This window comes from Empidonax traillii, unplaced genomic scaffold, assembly GCF_003031625.1.
Source record: "Empidonax traillii isolate 1590-97213 ecotype Southwest subspecies unplaced genomic scaffold, ASM303162v1 scaffold685:size505991, whole genome shotgun sequence".
NCBI classification, from domain to species: Eukaryota; Metazoa; Chordata; class Aves; order Passeriformes; family Tyrannidae; genus Empidonax; species Empidonax traillii.
The window spans coordinates 79,219-98,843 of NW_020955878.1; the positions used below are offsets into that span (position 1 = coordinate 79,219).

The following is a 19,625-nucleotide window of genomic DNA, read 5'->3' on the forward strand; positions in this document are numbered from 1 at the left end:
TTTCCTACTGCTGGCACTTGCCATGCTCCTTGATTCTGCTGCATGTGTCAGGCTCAGCTGGCTCCAAGTGCTCCCCAGGCACAGCTCACAGCCTCTTGCCTGCTGCCAGAGACGGAAAGTATTTTACCATTAGAGAAACAGTCATGCCCCTCTTGCCAGAAGCCACAAGATCGAGCATTCCTGGCCTCAGGAGTTTCCAAGTGGCCCCAGACACTCCTGGCAACCCTAGACCCAGAGGTTTGCATTCTTTCTCAGGAGCTGAGTCTGTGCTAGGACCTCTGCAGTGCCTGTTGCTCCAGTGGATGGTGGGGACAAGATCCACTGAGGTGTCACCTCCAATGCCGAGCCTGCCTTCAACAAAGTTCCTGTCCTTGGCAGAGCGACACTCTGGGCCCTAACTTTGCAATTCAAAAAATAGTTCTCTCCCTAGTACTAGTGGCATGAATGCATGAAACTCCCTAATGGGGAGTTTTTCCTTCCTGCAACCTGAATCTGAGGAGCCTTGAACTTGCTTCTAAAAGAACTGAAGCAGAGGCCAGGACTTGCACAAATTGCAAGCACCATCAGAAAGCAACAATCCAAGCAGTGTCTGAGGCCCCTCCCGGCATCCTGTCCCCACACTTCCAGTCCTGAGGTCACTGCACTGCCAAGGGACAGTCAGGGCCAAGTACATAGTGGATGGAGGCTGGGCACAAGTGCCTGCCACTCCTTTATGGGCTTCCCACCATGTCCCTTCTGAAGAGATAGGCTCATGTGTTGCTCTGTGATCTCACTTTCAGAGACTGCTGTTATCTAACAATTTTCTTCTCTTACCTCTCTAATAGTTTCCTTTTGAGCTAATTGTGCTTCTCTGTTATCTGTATCCACCTTATCACTGGCCATAAATTGACCTGCTATGGATCCTGCTGGCGTAACAAGCTCAAACTATATTTATTGCCTGAATAAAAATGTAAAGTGATTTTTCCAAAGCCCAGAGCTGCTTGGTATACTAGGACCTCTGCGAGCAAGAGTTCATGAGTGTGTTTTCCTAATGGGCTCATTAAGAGGAGTATTTACCTAAAAATGAAGAAAAGCTGGTATCCAGCAAAGTAGGCACACGTCTCAGTTCCATAGGGAAGTTCCACATTGATCCTCACAGTGGAACAGCCTGTGTTCCTCATCTATGAGGGTTGTAATAATTTCTACTTTCCCATTTTTAATGTGATTATAGATTCTTCATCTGTAATAATCACAAATCAAACTTTGATTCTTTCTGACACTGTTGCCAGAATGATTCGTAGAGAATTTCCGAGGTGAGTTATGTGCTGTCTACAACAATGTATCTTTCAGATTTTGCTTTGCCTTCCTAACTGTTTTGAATAAGCAGTGTTTACATTGAAAGCCTCTTCCCTCTATTAGCCTTCCTTTCACAGCAAATCTACTATGCATATGGTGAAACACTTGAATCATAAGCTGCAGTCCACAGATATTCCTTTTCCTTCCTCCACTGAGACTACACCTTTAATAACAAAAAAATTCATCAAGCTGTGCACCATATGTCACCATATTTGCTGCCCTGCTCTTTGTGAGTATTGGTTTTGGGATGAGATTTTTTTACAGTCATTTCAATAAAGAATTAGGGTGGAATCCTTAGTGCTCTGAAATTCTAACAAACACACATGATCTGTATTACCATTAGACACTGCTTAAAAACCAGAGCAGTGGGGGACCTGCATCACTGCTGTTTTCTGAAAAGAGACACCTGAATCTCCTTTTCCAATATCAAGATTTCCTTGAAACATCCATGGAAATAACATTTATTCATTAAGAAAAATAAATAATACTACACATTGATATGTTTTATTCATTAATACCGTTTCATTTGGATCTAGCGTTATAATTTACAGGATGCCTTGAGATACAATTCAGCTTTACAGAACTGAAATAGTGGCCAGGTGACGCAAGCCTCTTATTGCGTGCGTGGGGTCCTCTGCGGTGTTTTGAAAAGAGTTCACATACACATTGCAAGCTTTCTCTGGAGCTGTATGGTCAGGAAGTTTGTATTTAATCTTTAAACTCCTTTCCAGCTTTTTTCTTTTGTGCTTGAATTCCAACATAGTTTTTGTGTATTTGTTAATAGTGGTGACAGCTGCAGCCATACAGCAAGCGAAGGAAGCCCATGCGAGGCTATAAACAAAAAGGTTTATCAGAAATTAGCAGGACATTTTCATATCCAAGTAATTCAATTTTATTTTTGAAAACACTGCACACATTTGCTTGTATTGGTGTGTATTAGGGAAAGATGAGCATGCTCGGTGACAAAGAAAGATTCTTCGTTAATGGCCATCTACAGACCTGATTGACATAGTTGACCTATACATATTTGTTACAATATTCACATTTGACATTCCTGATTAATGAAACCCTACCTCCAGTTTCTCTGTTTACTCTGCTTAGAGCTTAATGTCTGAAAAAGAAATTGCAAAAAATGCATATGCATTAAAAAAATAAAAGATGTGATTAGAGTTCAAATCTCACAGGGGACACTGAGAAAAAAGTGTGTGAATTATCCAAAAGTGTTGGAACAGAGAAGGCACAGTTAAATAGTTGACTAAAGCCTGTTCAGAGCACTGAAACACATTCCTGGGAAAATACAAGTCCTGACAAAACAGAGAAAAAAGGACATAAACTCTGAAATGGTAAAAGTAAAACCCTAAGAAGGCAGAACTAAAAAAAAAAAAAATTACATTGAGGTACAATTTGCTAAAAATATCTGAATTTCCAGGCTACCAAGTGGATAATACATGCTGGAGGTGTAAAAGCAGCCTGTAAAAACATGTTCACAGTGGCATGGATTGGAGTTCACAGTGCAGGAACTTTCTCATCAGTGGCTTTCTTAACAAGGAAGGTCCTGATTATCAAAGGAAATGTGCTTTGGTGGAGAAATCAATTTAAGGCACTCCTGTTTATCTCATCTCTCCCTCAGAGCTGTTTGTTTCAACATCCTTGGTGTGGTTCAACAGATTAATTTGTGTTTTTAAATAAATCCTTCTCCCTGCCCACCTTTTTCCCCCCTTTCCCCCTCTCATTATTTTTGGCCAGGATTCATCTCTAGGGTGATCAGAAATCAGATGTTTTGACAGAATTTGAGGATAGTGGAGTATGGCACAGAAGGATCCCAGAAGCAAGAAGGGGAGCAGCTTAAGCAGTGTTTGCTCCTAACGTCAAAGTACACACTGAATAAGAACTCTTATAACAAAAGAGAAGGGTGGGAAATCACTAGATTTTCTCCCCACACCAAAACAAGAATGAGACAGCAGATGCTGTGTAACCTGAGGGTTCAGCCAATCATGGGAGATAAGAACTGAAAATTCAGTCTCTGGAATGACATAAAAGGGACTCAGTAGTTCTGAGTCATGTAGGTGGCATTTTTGGTTGAATAACTGAAGCACAGTCACATTAGTAAACAAACTGATAGAACTGATATGATGAAGTACAGATTTTTTCAAAGGTGCTTTTCCTAATTCATCCATTGAAGCTCTTTGAAGGACCTAATGACATGTGGGTAAGAAACTGATTTCAAGAGAGTCTCTATAAAGACTAAAAGAAAATAATCTCTTATGAACAGATTCTCTTGTAGACCAATATTGTGTTAAAAGAGAAAAAACGCAAAGGACAGAAATAAATGGTTTCTTTTGACAACATATGGATATTGGTGTGATTTGTCAAAGTTTTTGCCAGAAATTTTGCTTTTCCATAAACAACCTGGAAATAATGGGGAGTTCCCAAGTTGACTTGTGAGGAAGTGAGTATTATTATTAAGGGAACCAGAGAATAAAGGGCACTTTGGCTGCAGAGGAAATTCAGCTTTAGTAAGGAGAGCATTCAACTTCGGTTCTGCCCAGAGACAAAGGAGGCAAGGGGAAATCAAGGAGGTTGACTGGATAGGGAAAAAAACTAAAGCAACCAATCCTTCATCTGCATAAGAGACATGCCATAAGAAGCTCAACTGGATTATGGATTTTCCCTTTTCCTGTGTGGAGCATTCCATATGAGGTGAGTTATGGAAATTTAGTACAGAGGGCAGTTCTTCAGAGACAAAATATTGTCTTTTAATGTGAGGATATCTCAATATGAGAAACATAATGAGCATGAGAGATTCACCAATAACAGAAACATTTTTCAACCTGCAGGAAAACTGCTGAAGAAGAGAAAAAAGAAATTCAGAAGGAATTTTTGAAGGGAAGTTCAGAGATATCACAGAGTTAGTCTATCCATTGTTAGCAATTCCAGCACAGTAAAGGAAAAAGAAAGGTCTTCATGTTTCTTGGGCCAAATGGAAGAAAAACCCTGGCCACACAGCTGGATGTGAGGACAGAGGGGAAACGGTGGCAGGGAGAAGATTCATGACAGTGGCTCAGTAGTTCTAGCAGGAATAGCTTCACTACTAGGTCTGGTGATTGGGAAGAAAAGCAGCTGCCATGGGTCCAATTCCTTGGGGATTTTTTGCTATTAAGAAGATGATTCTAAGTACCAATGGAAAAACAGCAGTCTTTGCCTGTGCCTCTGCCTGCCCATGCCCTTCTCATGGTTTTGGTGGCCACAGGTGGGTGCTAATTAGAAAAGAGTGTCAATTGTAATCAATGATACCTCTTTTTTTTGTATCTATTCTCTTTCCTCTTGTAAAAGGCAAATACATCAGCATTCTTCCTCTCTTACCATCAGATGAGGTTTCCACATGCAGAAATGGGAGAGCAGCTAAGGGAGGCTGAAGATGAAGGTTCAGAGAGCAGGAAAGGAGGTGCAAATGTAGGTTATAAGAAGAGAGACAACATTACATATGAAACAGGACAAGAAGAAAGAAACCAAGGGAGACAGCTGGGAGGAGTGTGTAAGGAACCTGTATGTATGGCTTGCTTTGCTTTTAGATTACTGTCAAACAAGGTGGTGCAGTGGCAGTTTAGGCCTAGGAAAAGGAAAGAAGAAAACAAATCCTGGTAGAAAAATGGAGCATAAATTTAATTAGACAAAATGCACCACATAGATCATCCTCCTCAATGCCTTCCTGTATGGAGGTACTGATGGCTTGGAAAATCTTGTGTTAGTAGAAGGATTTCTTTGGGCACTCAGTGGCCCAAGCTGCCCTGAATCATTAGAGGGCAGCCATGAAATCCTCAATTCCATGTGTGTGCTACATGGTAAAAGCCATTATTTCAAGAACTCAGGAGAATATTGCCTGTAGTGGCAGCAGTGCTGACATCAGTGATTAACATGATGATGATGGTGATAGTGGCATTGATGGAGTTGTGTCAGTTACAGTACTAGTGACAGTGATTTGGGTGTTTTTCTTCTTCTCCCAATGGGATGGAAAGGAAGGAACAGGCTCCTCAGCACCAATCTGCAGTTTTCTGTTTCCACTCCCGTAGGAAGGAGGAGATGATGAAGGAACACTCCCCCTTTTTCCACTGACCATTCTTCTTACTAGTTTTAGGGTAAAAACAGACCCAATCCAATTCATGGAAGAAATGGGGAGACTTTTCAGAAAAGAGATCCCCAAAAAAGGAAAACCAAATTATTATTTCAAGAACAAACATATGAATGAAGGGAAGAAGGGAGAATCAAAGAAGCAAAATGTAAGCCTGAAAGGACGGAAGAAGGATCCTGCACAGCTTCTGTAATACCTGTTGAGGTTATCCAAGGAGCCCCTGGACATTGTCCTAGGTGTTGTCTGAATGCTTGGTGTTGGACCTTCTCAGACATGTTCTTCCTGACAGAAGCATGATCACACTTTCTACTTTGAGCAAGTGGGTGACATACAGGTGCTGTGCCATCTTGTCTGCTGGACAAACATGATAAAATACACTCTTGTATTTTACACTGGCTGATTTCCATCTTGGGAGGACTGACCAGGTTCATCCTTCTGTGCTGTGAAAGCACCAGAGAAACATCTCTATCTATACACATGTAGCAATAACTTCAAACAAACTGCTCAGGAAATAGACTCCTGGAAAGAGGCAGAACAATGTACACTGACCTTCAAATGAGACTTGAGTTAAGAAGGTGAAAATTAGCAGAACAAAAGACAAAAGAAACTCCAGTTTCACTGCAAAAATCCCTAGTGAGTCTGTATGATAGGGACCATGTGAGCTACATGCGCCTGTTTGATAAAGATATAATAAAAGTAGAAAGAACAACAACAACTGAAAATGTGAGCTGTAATCTCACCTGTCAGAGTGTGTATGAACAAGACAATCAGCCGGAGCTCTGGTCTTCTGACCTAAAATATTGATCCTGATTGACTTTTGGTTGAACCCAGTACGGTTGTTCTTATTCTTTTTCTCAGTCACAGCTGGGGAAATAGCAGCAGTTTCCAGCACCTGAATATTCAAATGCTTGCTATCGATCAGATTTTATGGATTTGCAAAGACACACTTCTCTAGTAAAATTAATCTGAACAGCCCTCTTTTTGAATACTACATCTCCTCAGAAATGAGGCCAAAATATGTGGATTTTACCTAAGCCTATTTTCAACTTCGAATCATCTTGTCTGTAATGTTCCAGATACAACAATCTGAAGCACATATGTGATAGGAAAATGCCAGCCTAAATGGCTAAAGCTGAAAGAGTTTTAAGCAATTTATGTAAGACTGTTGCCTGGGAGATGAGGATACTAAATCTGGGTCTGATGTGTATGGAGAAGAACCTCTGCTTTGTGCAAGGCAGTTGGACATCTCTGTACTGCCTGTAGGAAGTCAAATGCAGAACTCACAAGCTTAAATGTTCTGTGCAATAACCTAAGACAACTGAATTTTGAGAACAACAACTGGTTACTGAATTGCATCCTCAGGAGTGAAATAAGGTAAACTCATTGCTTATAAATTGGGTATACATTCCTTAAATGTGGGGTAAAATGACCAAAATGTAGTGGAAGAACCAAATATAAACCAGTAAGTACCAGTAAGACCAGCCATAATCCCATGTGTGAGGTCTCCAGTCTTCAGGACCAAGATTTACTGTCATTTGAAATACAGTTGTGTACATCATGTGAGCAACCATGCCCAGAAGACCTGAAAAGTATAACATTATAATAACATTAGAAAATTTATATTGAGGATGTTCTTCGATGACAACTGTTTCCAGTTATCTGATGAACTCCTGCAGAATATTTTATGAAATATCTGAATTCCACTCACAAATACTGGACACTAACAGTATAATTTAGGTGTATTTAATGTGCCATGTATTTGCCACTACATTCATTCATACACTCCCTTAACACATACACTCCATGGTAGAGGAATCTGGAAGCATAGTGGGACATGCAACTCATAGATTTTAAAAAGCAGCAGGCTTGTTGGCTCTCATCCTCTGAAAACTTCTTAATTATGTAATACTGAGCAAGGATCAGCTATTACAGAAAAGTATTGCTCAGTTGTGTTGTGCTGGATACATGTCTCACAGTTTCCTGTCATTCAGTGGAAAGATTTTTCAAAGTTGTGTGCTATTCCCACTGTAAATGCAGCCAGATTTATCAGTTATGAAGGTGAATAAAAAAATGGACAATAGTTACTAATAAGTTCTAAAAGTCTAGGTTGTGAAAGAGGCTTATATAGAATAATTTAATTTTTAAAATTACTACTAGGATACTGGGTAATTCTAGAAGTATCTGTTTTCCCTAAGCATTTTGTCTTCCAGTAGTGAACTTTCCTGTAAACATTGATTTTTTTTGTTTCCAGTTTCCTTTACAAATTGATGAATACCCTTGAATTATCAACTATCCCACTATCCAAAATGTATGAGCTTCTCCAAGCAGACAGTCCCATACCAAGCTCGCAAGACCCAATTTGTGAGGTGTTCTTAAAGTAGGTCTCTTTCATGAACTCTGGCACAGCTCACGCTCTGGCACACAATATGCCTCAGGCTCCCAAGCATAACAAGTCTGTGCTGACACTGGCCTGGCTTCAGTAATTGCTGGGAAATGGCCTTTCCTGAAATGCTGGTGTTGACTGAAACACCACCCACACAGGCAGGTAGGAGAGCCCTTGGTGTAACACTGAGCCAAGAGGCTTCATGTTTTCAATCCTTGCATTTGGTAGTTATTGGGCACCATGTGGCAGATTCCTTACTGAACTGCTCAGGAAAAGTGGTTTGACTGTTGATGTGACTATCAGGGAATGGAGAAAAGTTGCCCATCTCCCACTAGAGAAGTGGTGTGTCATAGCTATTGCTGAATTACACAAATTTCTGTCCTGATTTCTTCAGTCTGGCTGCCTAGAAATGCATATAACTGGAGTGTGAACATGAGCTCCTGTGCTGGAGCTCTCCTGTTAGCTCTTGTACAAGGATTAAATCCAGAGTCAAGCTAACATCTCAGCGGTGACTTCAGGGCAGTTTGGTGCCAGAGAAATGGTGAAAATGTTACTAATATAGATATAACGGGCAAGGATAGTTATGTGCTTGCATAGTCATAGAGCCTGTAAAGCTCCATTTTCATCAAAGGCCACTGAGGGATAAAGGACAGTGTTATCAATCATCTGTATTTCATAGCAGAGTAGTTAACTAGCGGTGCTTATGTATTTAAGAGAAAACACAAATTAGGATAGTAATTTCTGTAAAGTCAAGAGATGCATTTGGGACATCATAAATCTACATACCTATGGTCAGAAAATGTCACAGTGAGATTCTTCTTTTAAATCACCATATTCTGCACCAGTTAGAACATACATTTTAGAATTTAATTTAGTCTGAGCTAAAGATTGAGGGAATTGAGAAATCAAACAGTAGCTTTAATGTAGTTTTGTAGGTAAATACAGGATTTTTAAATTGTATGTTTTCAGTATAGCTACTCTTTCTAGTAGCAGAAGTTTAATTTGCATAGTCTGGAATGAAATACAAATTATAAAATTTAAATAATGGAATTAAAAATGGCAAAACCTATACGCATGAAATACAAAATAAATAATATTAAGAAGTAATTAATTGAAAATAATATTTTCCCATAATATTTTGCTTCATCTTGTATTGTTAGTGTCTCCATAGACATTGTAAGAGTTTGAAGCTTGGACACTGTTAATAATTTTCAAATGGAAGACTATTCTGGATGTAGTTAATTGAGATACTTAACTGTACCTGCTAATACGGTGACTACTGCAGAGAAGGCGTTGATCTTTAGCCCATCAATGACAGAACTGTAGTAACACATTTCTACTGACATAAGAATGTTTCCTGTCAGAAGCAAAATGACGTAGAGAAGCTCTGCTACAATAGACAGCCACAAAACCCCTGGAAACCAAACCAATAGCACTAATATTATAAGCAGTCATTCAGTATTTTCACTACTTCCTTCTTTTTCATTTATATAGTTTATACAACATTAAACAGAAGCTCAAAGGCTCTGAGGATGCCGCAATAAAATCTAAATTATAATTTCTTCTACTGACTTGACCATTTAGTGGAAGAGCAGTTGCATATTCCTGTTATACACTTAGGAGCTTGCAGTACAAAATGCAGTACACAATGAACCAAAGTTAATATAAAAAGAAGAATTGCTATCCAATTATCTAGCTGTCATGGTTCTGAGTCCAAAGGAACAGCCAGTGTACAGGAACAGCCGACCATGTCACCCAGCTAACAAACTGTGAGGCCATGCACACAGCGACACTGCCTGTGGGTCTAGTCATTAAATAAAATCTGTCCCATGGGCTTAACTTTCTACGAAACAGGATCTTGATTTTTTTTTGACAGAGAAGCCTTCATGAGCCCAGGCAGTCTCCAGGTTTCACTGAAATTCATTTATCTGGTTATCTCCTAATTCTCTTTTTGGATATCTTTTTGGATCTCTTTTTGGATATCTGGTAATTACAACTTATGCAAGAAGTTAATCCTCTCATTAAAGTCTCTCAACCTGCTGTTTGACCTTTGACATGCTGATGTCCCACAGCCAGGAGCAGAAGGCCTTCTTGTGTTCAGATTCACAGTAGCAAGAACTGGCAAATGACCTTCCCAAAACCTTTTTAAAAACAAATAAATGTGTCCTGAGACAACTGGTTGTACATTCAAATAGTGATTTCACATGAAGATATATACAAACTATCAAAACTTAAAAATCAAAACATTGCTAAGATATGTCCTTTACTACTAGACACCAAGACACCACTTAGGACAGTAGACAATGTTTGTGTGGTAAATAACCCCTACTGCTGGCTTTGATAATGTCTGTGAGACTTCTTTCATTCACGGGCCATTTATACATCAAATTCTTTGGCCCAGCTATGTGAGGGCATTCTTGGGCAAGGTTTATTTCTCCAGAAAGTCTTAGTCTCATTAAAAAATTGTGATTTTCTTTAGAAACTCCAGATATTACATTTCCCAATAGTTTCAGCTGCTCCAGCTGTGAGAACTTGCATTTTAACATTTTTAGTCAGTGAGCCATCATTCCATATGCACTGACCAATGGTGATCACCCCTGATTATGAGACCCACAGGTGATAACTTCAGGAAGAGTGAGCCTGCTAAGTTTTGTGCACACAGTAACCATAGGTATGTGCAGAACACAACCTCTCTCTTCTCCTGTGCAGAGCAGGAGTCTATTTCCACACAGGATTTCACTGCCCAGAGAGAGCTTTTAAGTTTGGTGTTTAGATACCTTTGCCTGTCTTGATCTAACCCGCTAGTGCCTGTGATGCTTGCTGATGCTCTTCACGGAGTTAGTTTCAGCACTATGTCCAACAGTAGTTTTCCTTGTGAGGGTCTCTCAAAGCATAGCCCAGAATATATCCATAATTTCTGAGGACCATGTCTATGTGACTACACCCATATCTCATTTATATTTTTTCTCATGCTATGAAACTCTTGAATTGTTAGTACTCAGTGACATCCTGCAATAGGTGGAAGGAAGACCAGCCTTCAGAGACTGACTATTTCTTCTTGTCCAAGAGGCTGATGTTGCATATCCAGGAAAATACTCCATTCCCAGTATTCTGAAGAGAAAACCTTTTTTTTTTTTTTTTTTTTTTTTCTTTTCTTTTTTCTTTTTCCTGGATCAGCCACTTGCAAAGTGATTGGTCTAATCAGATAAGTAATGGACTGATGGTTTTACACTGGGTATTGGGCAAGGGAGGAGGCACTTCACAGGATCTGCAGGAATGTTTTACAGGAATATGAGTCCTTCTTTGGAAGAAGAGAATGGAAATGTCTCCTCACAGCTCTTTGCAAGGCACAGGGAGGAGATTCTGACTGCCATCAGACAGCACAACTCCCTCAAGTCCCCTCAGCACACATGGGTGAATGTTCATGCACTACTGTCCCTTTGCCCTCTCGGTTGTGTGGTGCAGGCCTGTGGTGGTTTTAATCTAGGCCTTCCCTGGCTACCAGTTGGTAACCAAGGAAGGGGCAGTGTTCCCAGTATTCCATACAATTTTTACGTAAATCGTGGTATAAATAAGAAGGGAGGGGAAGCCTTTCTTCTTCTTCTCTTCCGCCGGAGTTCGGGTACAGTGGGTCCCTGTGTTGGTCTCGCTTATCTAAGGCTGAGGCTGCAGCATCCATTGGCCTGCCACGTGGAACCTTGGAGAGTGCTGGCCGTGTCTGCCAATCCTGCTTTCTAAGGGATGTGGTGAGATTTGTTTTACTAGTTATTTTACTAATTCTCAGGTTTGATTGCGCATATCTATTGGGTGTCCCTTTTTGTTTCCTTTTGTCCCTTTTTCCCCTTTCCCTATCCCTTCGGGGGGTGTTTGGATTCCCGTTTGCTGTGTACAAAGCATCTTAACTGTAATATACATAAAATATATTTTTTATATAACTAGCTTGATTTTCAGGTTCTTCAATTTGCATAGTTTTTTTCCTTTGCCCTGGGGGAAGTAAAAAGGGGGAGAAGAGAGGGGCTGCTACTGGGGGGGTTGGGCATTTGGCAGGGAGCCAAGACCGAACCATCACAAGGCCACAGAATTCCTGACTGGGAACATAGAGTAATGATGAAAAAGCAGGCAAAATTTAGGAATTTTGACTTCCAGTACCCCTATTCAAAGTAATTTCAAAAGCCATTCATATTCAAATGATGTGTCTTCAAAAAGACATAGATTGATATTTGATATGGACCTCATTTTGAAGTTGAAAAACTAAATAAAGGAAACAAAAATATGTGTAGGATTAAAGGTAGTATTTTTGAAATTAAAATGCAGAATACTTATATTGGTAAATGTGATCAAGAAAGTTTTGATTACACAAAAAAATATGCGTACCTACCTCGATCAGAAGCTGGAGTCAGACTGATAAAGCTTCTACATTTCTCACCTAAAAAAAAAAAAAAATCAGGATTACTTTGTATTCTGTAATGATCTAAAGAAATAGATTAATAAAAAGAGGAAAATGCAAAATCTATCAGAAAAGCAGAAAGTGGGATGATCAGGAGAAACTATTTTTGATGTATATTTGTACACAGAGTGCCTGGTGTATCAACCTACTCCTGAGGCTTAGTTAGAGAATCCTTAAAGACTTCTTAAAGGTGGAATCAGAGCCTGGAAGACAGAGAAAGGCTATGAAACTGAGTTCCAAAAGGTGGTAGCTGTGAAAGCCAGAATAGGAAAATTGTCAACTCCTTTGGAAGACTTTCAACCTGGGTGTAATCTTCCCTGTAAGAGGAGAGCTGCTCTCCTTACAGCAACAAGGCTGCTGCTAACTCAAATTACTTCTAAGCTTCATTCCAATTGCTTTCTGTAAGCTTTGATTTTCAAACCCATGTGACCCCTTGACCCCTACACAGATGCTGTGAACAAAGCTCTTTGAATTAATTCCACTCTGCTCTGAAAATGCTGAGTGGTTTTGTTTTTTTTTTTTTTTTTGAGCTTCTAACTGCACCAAGTTGGAAAACATGAACTGGCCATAGCAGATGCACAAATTACGCAACCCTGATATTCATAGCAATCACCACTTGAAAGGTATCTTTTGGACATGCAGTTTGCTCTGATCTTTGACATTTACCCCCTTAAAACTGCATAACTTACAAGACCTTCTGGTAGAACTGGATCTTCAGGACAGGTGACTGTGAAAATATTTGCATTTTATAGCACAGGTGATAGCTGATTTGATTTCTCTGAAGTTCTGTTCTAGTTGTCATTTGTACACTGATCAGGACAACAAGGGAAAAACTTAGTGTTGATCTGGATTTAGAATAAATGCTTGAATTCTTGAATCAACAATTCTCTTATACAAAGATCCAAAATTAACTGGAAAGTTTGTGTAATTGCAAGCTCATTTCATTCTACAGGTATTTACATATGCAGAGTGAAACTCAATTGCATGCTACCATTTTTTACAGGTATCAAATCAGGCTTTATCAGGGTGAAAATTATCTTCTTCTGCTTTGATTTATGAAAGGTGAGATCACAGTAAGAAAGCATAAATAGTTGTGGTCAAGAGGAAATCCAGGAACTAACTTAAATCCCACAGATTCAATAGTGCAAATGATTTTTAAAACAAAAAAAGTCAGTTTGTGCTTTTTATGTTGCCATAGAGGATCTGAGGCAATTCTTCAAGGCAAGTGTGTTCATTTTTGACTAAGGGAAAATGAAACACTTCCCTGTTATAGTAACTTAACTTACTGTTACGGTTAGAATAATAAACAATAAACAAATCTTGATCTGTACCACAACCTATCACTAAACGAGAAACACAACCTGTCACTCTAATGTTCCTTGCAGAATTTATTATGAAATCTTGACTAGATAGTACCCTCTAAGGTCCCCTTTTCCAGAGAAGAGCAACTTTTTAAGGAGCACAATAAAATACATCCATGATAATGCAGCAGATCAGAAGAGGACACCAAAAAAGCAGGAATAATGGATTGCTTTTTTGAGTAAATTTACATGGTTTTACTCACCTTCTTCATTTATCATTTCTTCACAGGAATACCAAATCCCAGCATGAAACTTTCGCTCAACAAACTTGTCATCTCCTGTCTCCCAGATATACTGCACAGCTTGGCTGCTGTTGGCATCAGGGCTGTTGAAGCGGATGCAAAGATCCCCCTTGCTCTCTCCGGTACAGAAAGGTTTGGCAACTTTTCTTGTCCCTTCACACCAGTAACTGCTACTGAATGCTGTAATAGAGAAGACTAAAGAGAGAAAACTGAGAGAAAATGCTGCTGAAGCTCTGTGCCGTCTGTCTGCCTCTGGGAGTGAGGCTGGCATCCTCCAGGACTGCACTAGCAATTTGTCTAGAAACAATCTCTTAGAAATTTATGCATCTATCTGCCTGGTGAAGCACCTGCCCGTCTTTACCATCATATTCTTCATTCCTCTCAGAAAATTGCACCAGCTTAAGAGTAAAGACAGAGAGCAGAGATATGGGCATGACCAGAAATCATGTGGCAGGGAAGATTAAGGATGTAGGACAGTGTTATTTGGCAGTAATTTGTTGTGAAAGAAATATGAGGAAGTGGGGCAATAAATTATAGTTTGCCCCATGAATCACAGGAGTAAAAATACACAGAACACAGAAGCATTTGAAGTACCCCAGGATGCAATCAGAAAAGTTTTATTTATACAAAAAATTGTGCCTATTTACCTTGATTGGAAGATGGAGTCAGACTGATGGAACCTTTATATTTCATAGCTAAGAAATAAATATAACAAATAAATACTCCTGTTACACTGAACAGTGTTTAAATTGAATACAAGTGTGATTCTTGCTATAAAGAAATTATTAAGGAGCTAAAACTAGTTGCTAAGCATTTCACGGCCATTGCAGCACTGCTCAGGAACACTGGAAAGGCAAATGCATAATGTCCAAAGTGACAAATGAAAGTTGTAAGTTACCTGACTTTGCTATTGACAGGTTCCTGGGCACTGTCCAGTCTGCCTCCATGAACACATAATACAAGTTTTGCCCAAGTTAGGTGAAACAGTAGAGAAAATGCTGAATTATTCTCATTTCGTCTGTGCAGAAGTGTTAGTAAGTGACTATTTCATTTTACAATTGTAAACTCACAGGGGAGAATGATACCACAGGACAGTGAAATTACGTGTATATCATTTAATGAAAATCCTTTGAATTTTTACAACTCTACCCAAAGATGTCAGAGTTGGAGAAGCATGTGGCTAGATGAGCCCCCTCACGAAACTCAAAGGAACAGGAATTCCTGCTCTAGGTTATTGTGAAGAGCTCAGCTTATAGAGCTGGCCAGCAGCAGAGTGAAAGACAAGCAGGTCTGGACTAAAAAGGCAGAGCAAATCTCACAACCCTAAAGTCAGATGTAGATTGAGCCAGAAGTTATTATTTTATTTGTCCTACTGTATTTTCACAAGGATGTAACATTTGTGAACTACACATGAATGCTCTGAGCATTGACTCTGCTTCTGGATGGCTTTATCAACTGTGCAGCAAGTGTTGATGGGAAGGAAGGAGGGAAGTCCTTCTAAAAGGATTACACATTTATTTATTTTTCTATTCCCATGAATAATCTGCCTATGGATGTATTCAAACATATTTGGAGACACTGATACCTTCTGGTTGACAACTGCAGTCTAAGATGTTTCATGGAGCCAGTTTTCTGCTCATGCCCTAACAATGCTGCTACCACAACTTTCAAATTAATTCTTCATATAAGAATGCCCTATATAATAGGAGAAATATATTGCACAAGCATTTATTGGTTAGTTCTGTCAAACTGTGAAAAAATAAAGAAAATAAGAGTGGAGCATATACATTATCTGGACCCTCCTTCAAAGTGTTATATGCAGTAATTTTTGCCAAAGTTGAGAGGGCACAAGGGTGAACAGCTGTGGTGAGCATTCAGCAGTATCCTTGCTTACAGCATTCTCGTAAAAATTCTAAACAGTAGCTCAGAAATTCAAACTTCAGTTCTGCCTTCTGTCTTTACCACCTTCTAGGTGGTATTAGTGTCACTACAACACACTGTGGGTCTCCTGCTCTGATCTAGTCCTGAGGAGCCCTAATTCTAGACAGGGACCATAGAGTTCCTTCAGGTTTAAACTTCAGATGATTTTAAGAAGTGAGCACATAAAAACTTAAAACCTGTAGATGTCAATAACTAAAGAACAGACCCAGCTGCTGAGTGATAGCTATCAATGGAGAAACCGAGGGGCATTGCATGCCTCTATGCTAGTGATGCAGTGCAGCCAATGCCCTCACTGACTCACAGAATCATAGGATGCCCTGAGTTGGAAGGGACCCATAAGTGCCACACTGCTGGAGTGGACTGGATGCATTTTGCACTGTGAAGAGCACTTCCTCATCCACATCCAGACTTTATGTAAAGATGAGACATGGGTGTACATCATGCCCTTCCCCACTCTTGGATTCCTCCAGAAGGGAGTTTTGTCACGTGTAGAGAGATGGGTCACACTGATGGTCAGGCTAGTGGGGTGTGCTGCAGGGTGTATCTGCCACAACACTGAGGTTTAGCCTAGGTCTATCTTCGAAAAGTGAGCTGCTGCTGGCCTCCATAGTCCCAGGATGACTCCTCTGTCTGTTCTCCAGCTATGTTGCTCACACCTCGGGGTCCTGGCCCAGAGGGGTCATATCAGGAGCTGCTGAGGGAGCTTGGGTTGTTCATCCTGAAGGAGACTGAGGTCAAACTTCACTGGGGTCTGCAGCTTCCTCCTGAGGAGCAGCAGAGAGGCAGCTCCACCTCTGCTCTCTGTGCCAGGGACAGGACCGGAGGAAACGGCTGCAGCTGCATCAGGGGAAGTTTAGGTTGGATATTAGGAAAAGGTTCTTCCCCCAGAGGGTTGTTAAGCACTGGAACAGGAAGTGATCACAGCTCCAACCCTGCCAGAGCTCCAGAAGCATTTGGACAACACTTCTACGATTCTCTGATTCTTGAAAGGACACGAGCTATCCTTCAATACGAGTAGCCACAAGTTTCATTTCTCTTGGAAACAAATGAGGGAACATCCTCTTGACTCTCCACATTTCCAACTCAAAACATGACAAACTAGACACTAAAATTATTGTATTTTAAATTATTTTATTCTCTAAATCTTCATAATGTATAGATTTATTAATGTCTTCAGGCTTTTCTCTACAACTGGAAAATTTTTTTGAAAATTTAAGCTGAAACTCATTGTCAGTTTCTCCAACCTGGCAACTGAAGCTGTGAAGAAAATACTACATGTCACAATAACTGTAGCAAAAACTTAACTGATGGTCACAAATTTTTTTGCACATTTAGGTTCATCCTGATCCTGCACTGGCTGGATGACAAAACATGTTCAGAAAGCATAAAACTAGCTATTATTTAGCTGCTTTCTAACAGCCAGCTAGAGTCAGCAAGCTTCCTACACAGAGTTTTTCTGTGTTCTAAGACATCTTTAATGTTTTTGTGAGGTGTGTATATGTGTGTATTTATGGAGCTGGATTTCATTCTGGCAAAATAACTGGCAAAATTCCCATGGAGCTTCAAGAGAACAGGATCAGCCCCTTAGTGTTTTAATAGTTTTCTGACTTCTTATTGGCTAATGGACGAGCTACAGTAAGCAAAGTTGCTGTAAAGTTTAAAGTAAGCTCTCTCTGCCTTTAATCAGGAAAAAAAGCAAAACACAGTTGGAGTCTGGCAAGTCTAGACAGTTTAGGACACTTCCTCACTTATTTGTAGAGAAGATCAATGGAACAGTGGCACTTATAAAAGAAGACATTTTTGTTGGTTTGAGTTTTTTTTTGTTGGTTTGGTTGGTTTTGTTTGTTTGTTTGTTTGTTTTTTTGTATAGGACAGAGTGAAATAATTGACCTATAGTAGAGTGAAATAGCAGCATATTGGGGCAAATTTATTAGAATGGGCATAGTGACACTTTCTGGTCTTGATTCCAGCATGGGACTCTGGACCAGAATATCTCCCACATCTGCCAGCTCTGTCATAATATTGTTTCTTGTGAAACAGGTAAGCTAATTCAATAATTAATAATAGTATGAATGCAGATTTCTACCTCATAACATGTAAACCTTCACAAACAGCATGCTTGTTTCAAAAATCTTTCTGATGTAACAACTTATTTTTATTACAAATTAGTCATGAGAAATGTTGGCTGCAAAACTGTAGAGTTTTATATTAGAATTCTATTCTACTAGGTAATTTATTACAATTTTCTTCTATTAATCCTCATTCACACAGTGAATAGATTGTGTTTACAACCATTTATACAATCTCTTTTCCTACCAATATTGATCAATATTGAATTATATTTGTTTTTCAGTTTTCCTACCAGATATCAATACTATTGTGAATCATGGTTATTTTCTACTGTATTTCCTCTATTCTAAAAACAGCTCTGCTTTGTTTCTGGCACTACCTTTTAGCTTTTCTCTTATATGAGAGGTAGGCATTGAATCTCCCATTTGTGAAATGTGGTGTTACTGGTTTCATTCAGCACCAACCCTTCCTACAGAAGGCTAGTAAATCTGTATGCGAGTTTTACCTTTATTTCTTGTAAAGGTCCACTAAACTATCAATTTCTTTTTTTGTTTGCCAAATTTATAAAAAAATCTGAACACTTTCTTCTTTCTTCTACATTGTCTTATAATTTGGAAGAATTTTAAATATTTAATGATAAAACATAGTGTAATTCACTTCAAGGAAATTTTCATGTAGATTTCTAATAATCATTATTTATTAATATCAACCTTTATTTGAATAAATTTTAAGAGTAATTAATAATATGTGGCAAATTTCAATTTAACAGAATAAAATTCATATATAGATTTAGGGTACATTTCTATGAAATAAGTGTATATAGGCATTACCACAACCGACAGATTTACTCTAAACTGAAAGCAGTAAGGTATTTCTATCCACTCATTCTCCATTCTTCTGACTTTCTAAGGAAATGGGTTTGCATCTCTATGTGCTGGAGAGCCAATAACTGTGTTTCTAGCTTTTTTATGGAGAAAAAGCTACAAGGAAACACAATTAATTTATTTTTTAAAGAAATTATTCCTAATGCTTTTCTATAATTCAAATCTGCTTGATTTGAAGAGCTTCTCTATTTGGAGCCTCTGTTTATAGAACTAAAACAACTCTCAGGCTTGTGAAACACCTCTGCCAAATCACTGGTTCCATCAATGCTAACAGAAAATCTCCCAAGTACTTCTGTGAGATCAAAACTTCACAAGACTATAAATCACAGTGAATTATTTTGTCAGAGTAGTTCTTGGAACTTGTTTAAAGAAATATGTGTTATATTTCTTTATATTTTATTTAATAGGAAAGAAAAATTTAAAGAAATAACAGTCATACATCACTATATCTATATTTTCTACCAAAGAGCTTCTATAGATATGAAAAATAATTAACCAGGACCATGGCTGAAAGAATAAGAAAATATTTAACTTTTTATTTCTAATTTACACATAAATGGAAGGATTTTTTTCTGTCCATAATAGCACAGTCTGAATAAACAGAAACATTTCATTTTATCACTAGCTTAGAATAAAAAATTAAAAGGGTAAAACCCTGATTATACTGTGGTCAGTTATGAAAAATTTAAATTTAAACCAGTCTGCAGTCGTATGTAATAATCCATTTCCTAAATGAAAGCTTCAGGCAGCACTTTCTGCGGCATCCAACATATTTTTAAACAGTAGTGTCATCTTGGTGCAAACTAAATAAATTGCTAATCCTTCTAGGGTCA

General features: G+C 38.9%; 2 protein-coding genes across 5 annotated transcripts in view; one reads left to right on the top strand and one right to left on the bottom strand.

Moving 5' to 3' along the window:
- Positions 1-1,910: 1,910 nt before the first annotated feature.
- GSG1L2 (GSG1 like 2) lies at positions 1,911-15,796 on the bottom strand. Its single transcript, XM_027899697.1, has 6 exons — positions 15,792-15,796; positions 13,859-14,205; positions 12,226-12,273; positions 9,109-9,261; positions 6,935-7,046; positions 1,911-2,166 (listed from the first exon to the last, which is right to left on the bottom strand). Exons 1-6 carry the CDS (start codon positions 15,794-15,796, stop codon positions 1,911-1,913), a joined length of 921 nt encoding a protein of 306 aa, XP_027755498.1.
- Positions 15,797-17,715: 1,919 nt separating this feature from the next.
- The window catches only part of GLP2R (glucagon like peptide 2 receptor), a 35,138-nt gene continuing 33,228 nt past the window's right edge, over positions 17,716-19,625 (top strand). For all 4 annotated transcript variants that reach the window (XR_003573016.1, XR_003573017.1, XM_027899713.1 and 1 more), the window contains exon 1: positions 17,716-17,878. Coding sequence is in view for 2 of the 4 variants with exons in the window: in XM_027899713.1 (XP_027755514.1) it covers positions 17,774-17,878 (105 nt within the window). In the remaining 2 variants the exon portion in view is untranslated. The remainder of the gene's footprint in view (positions 17,879-19,625) is intronic.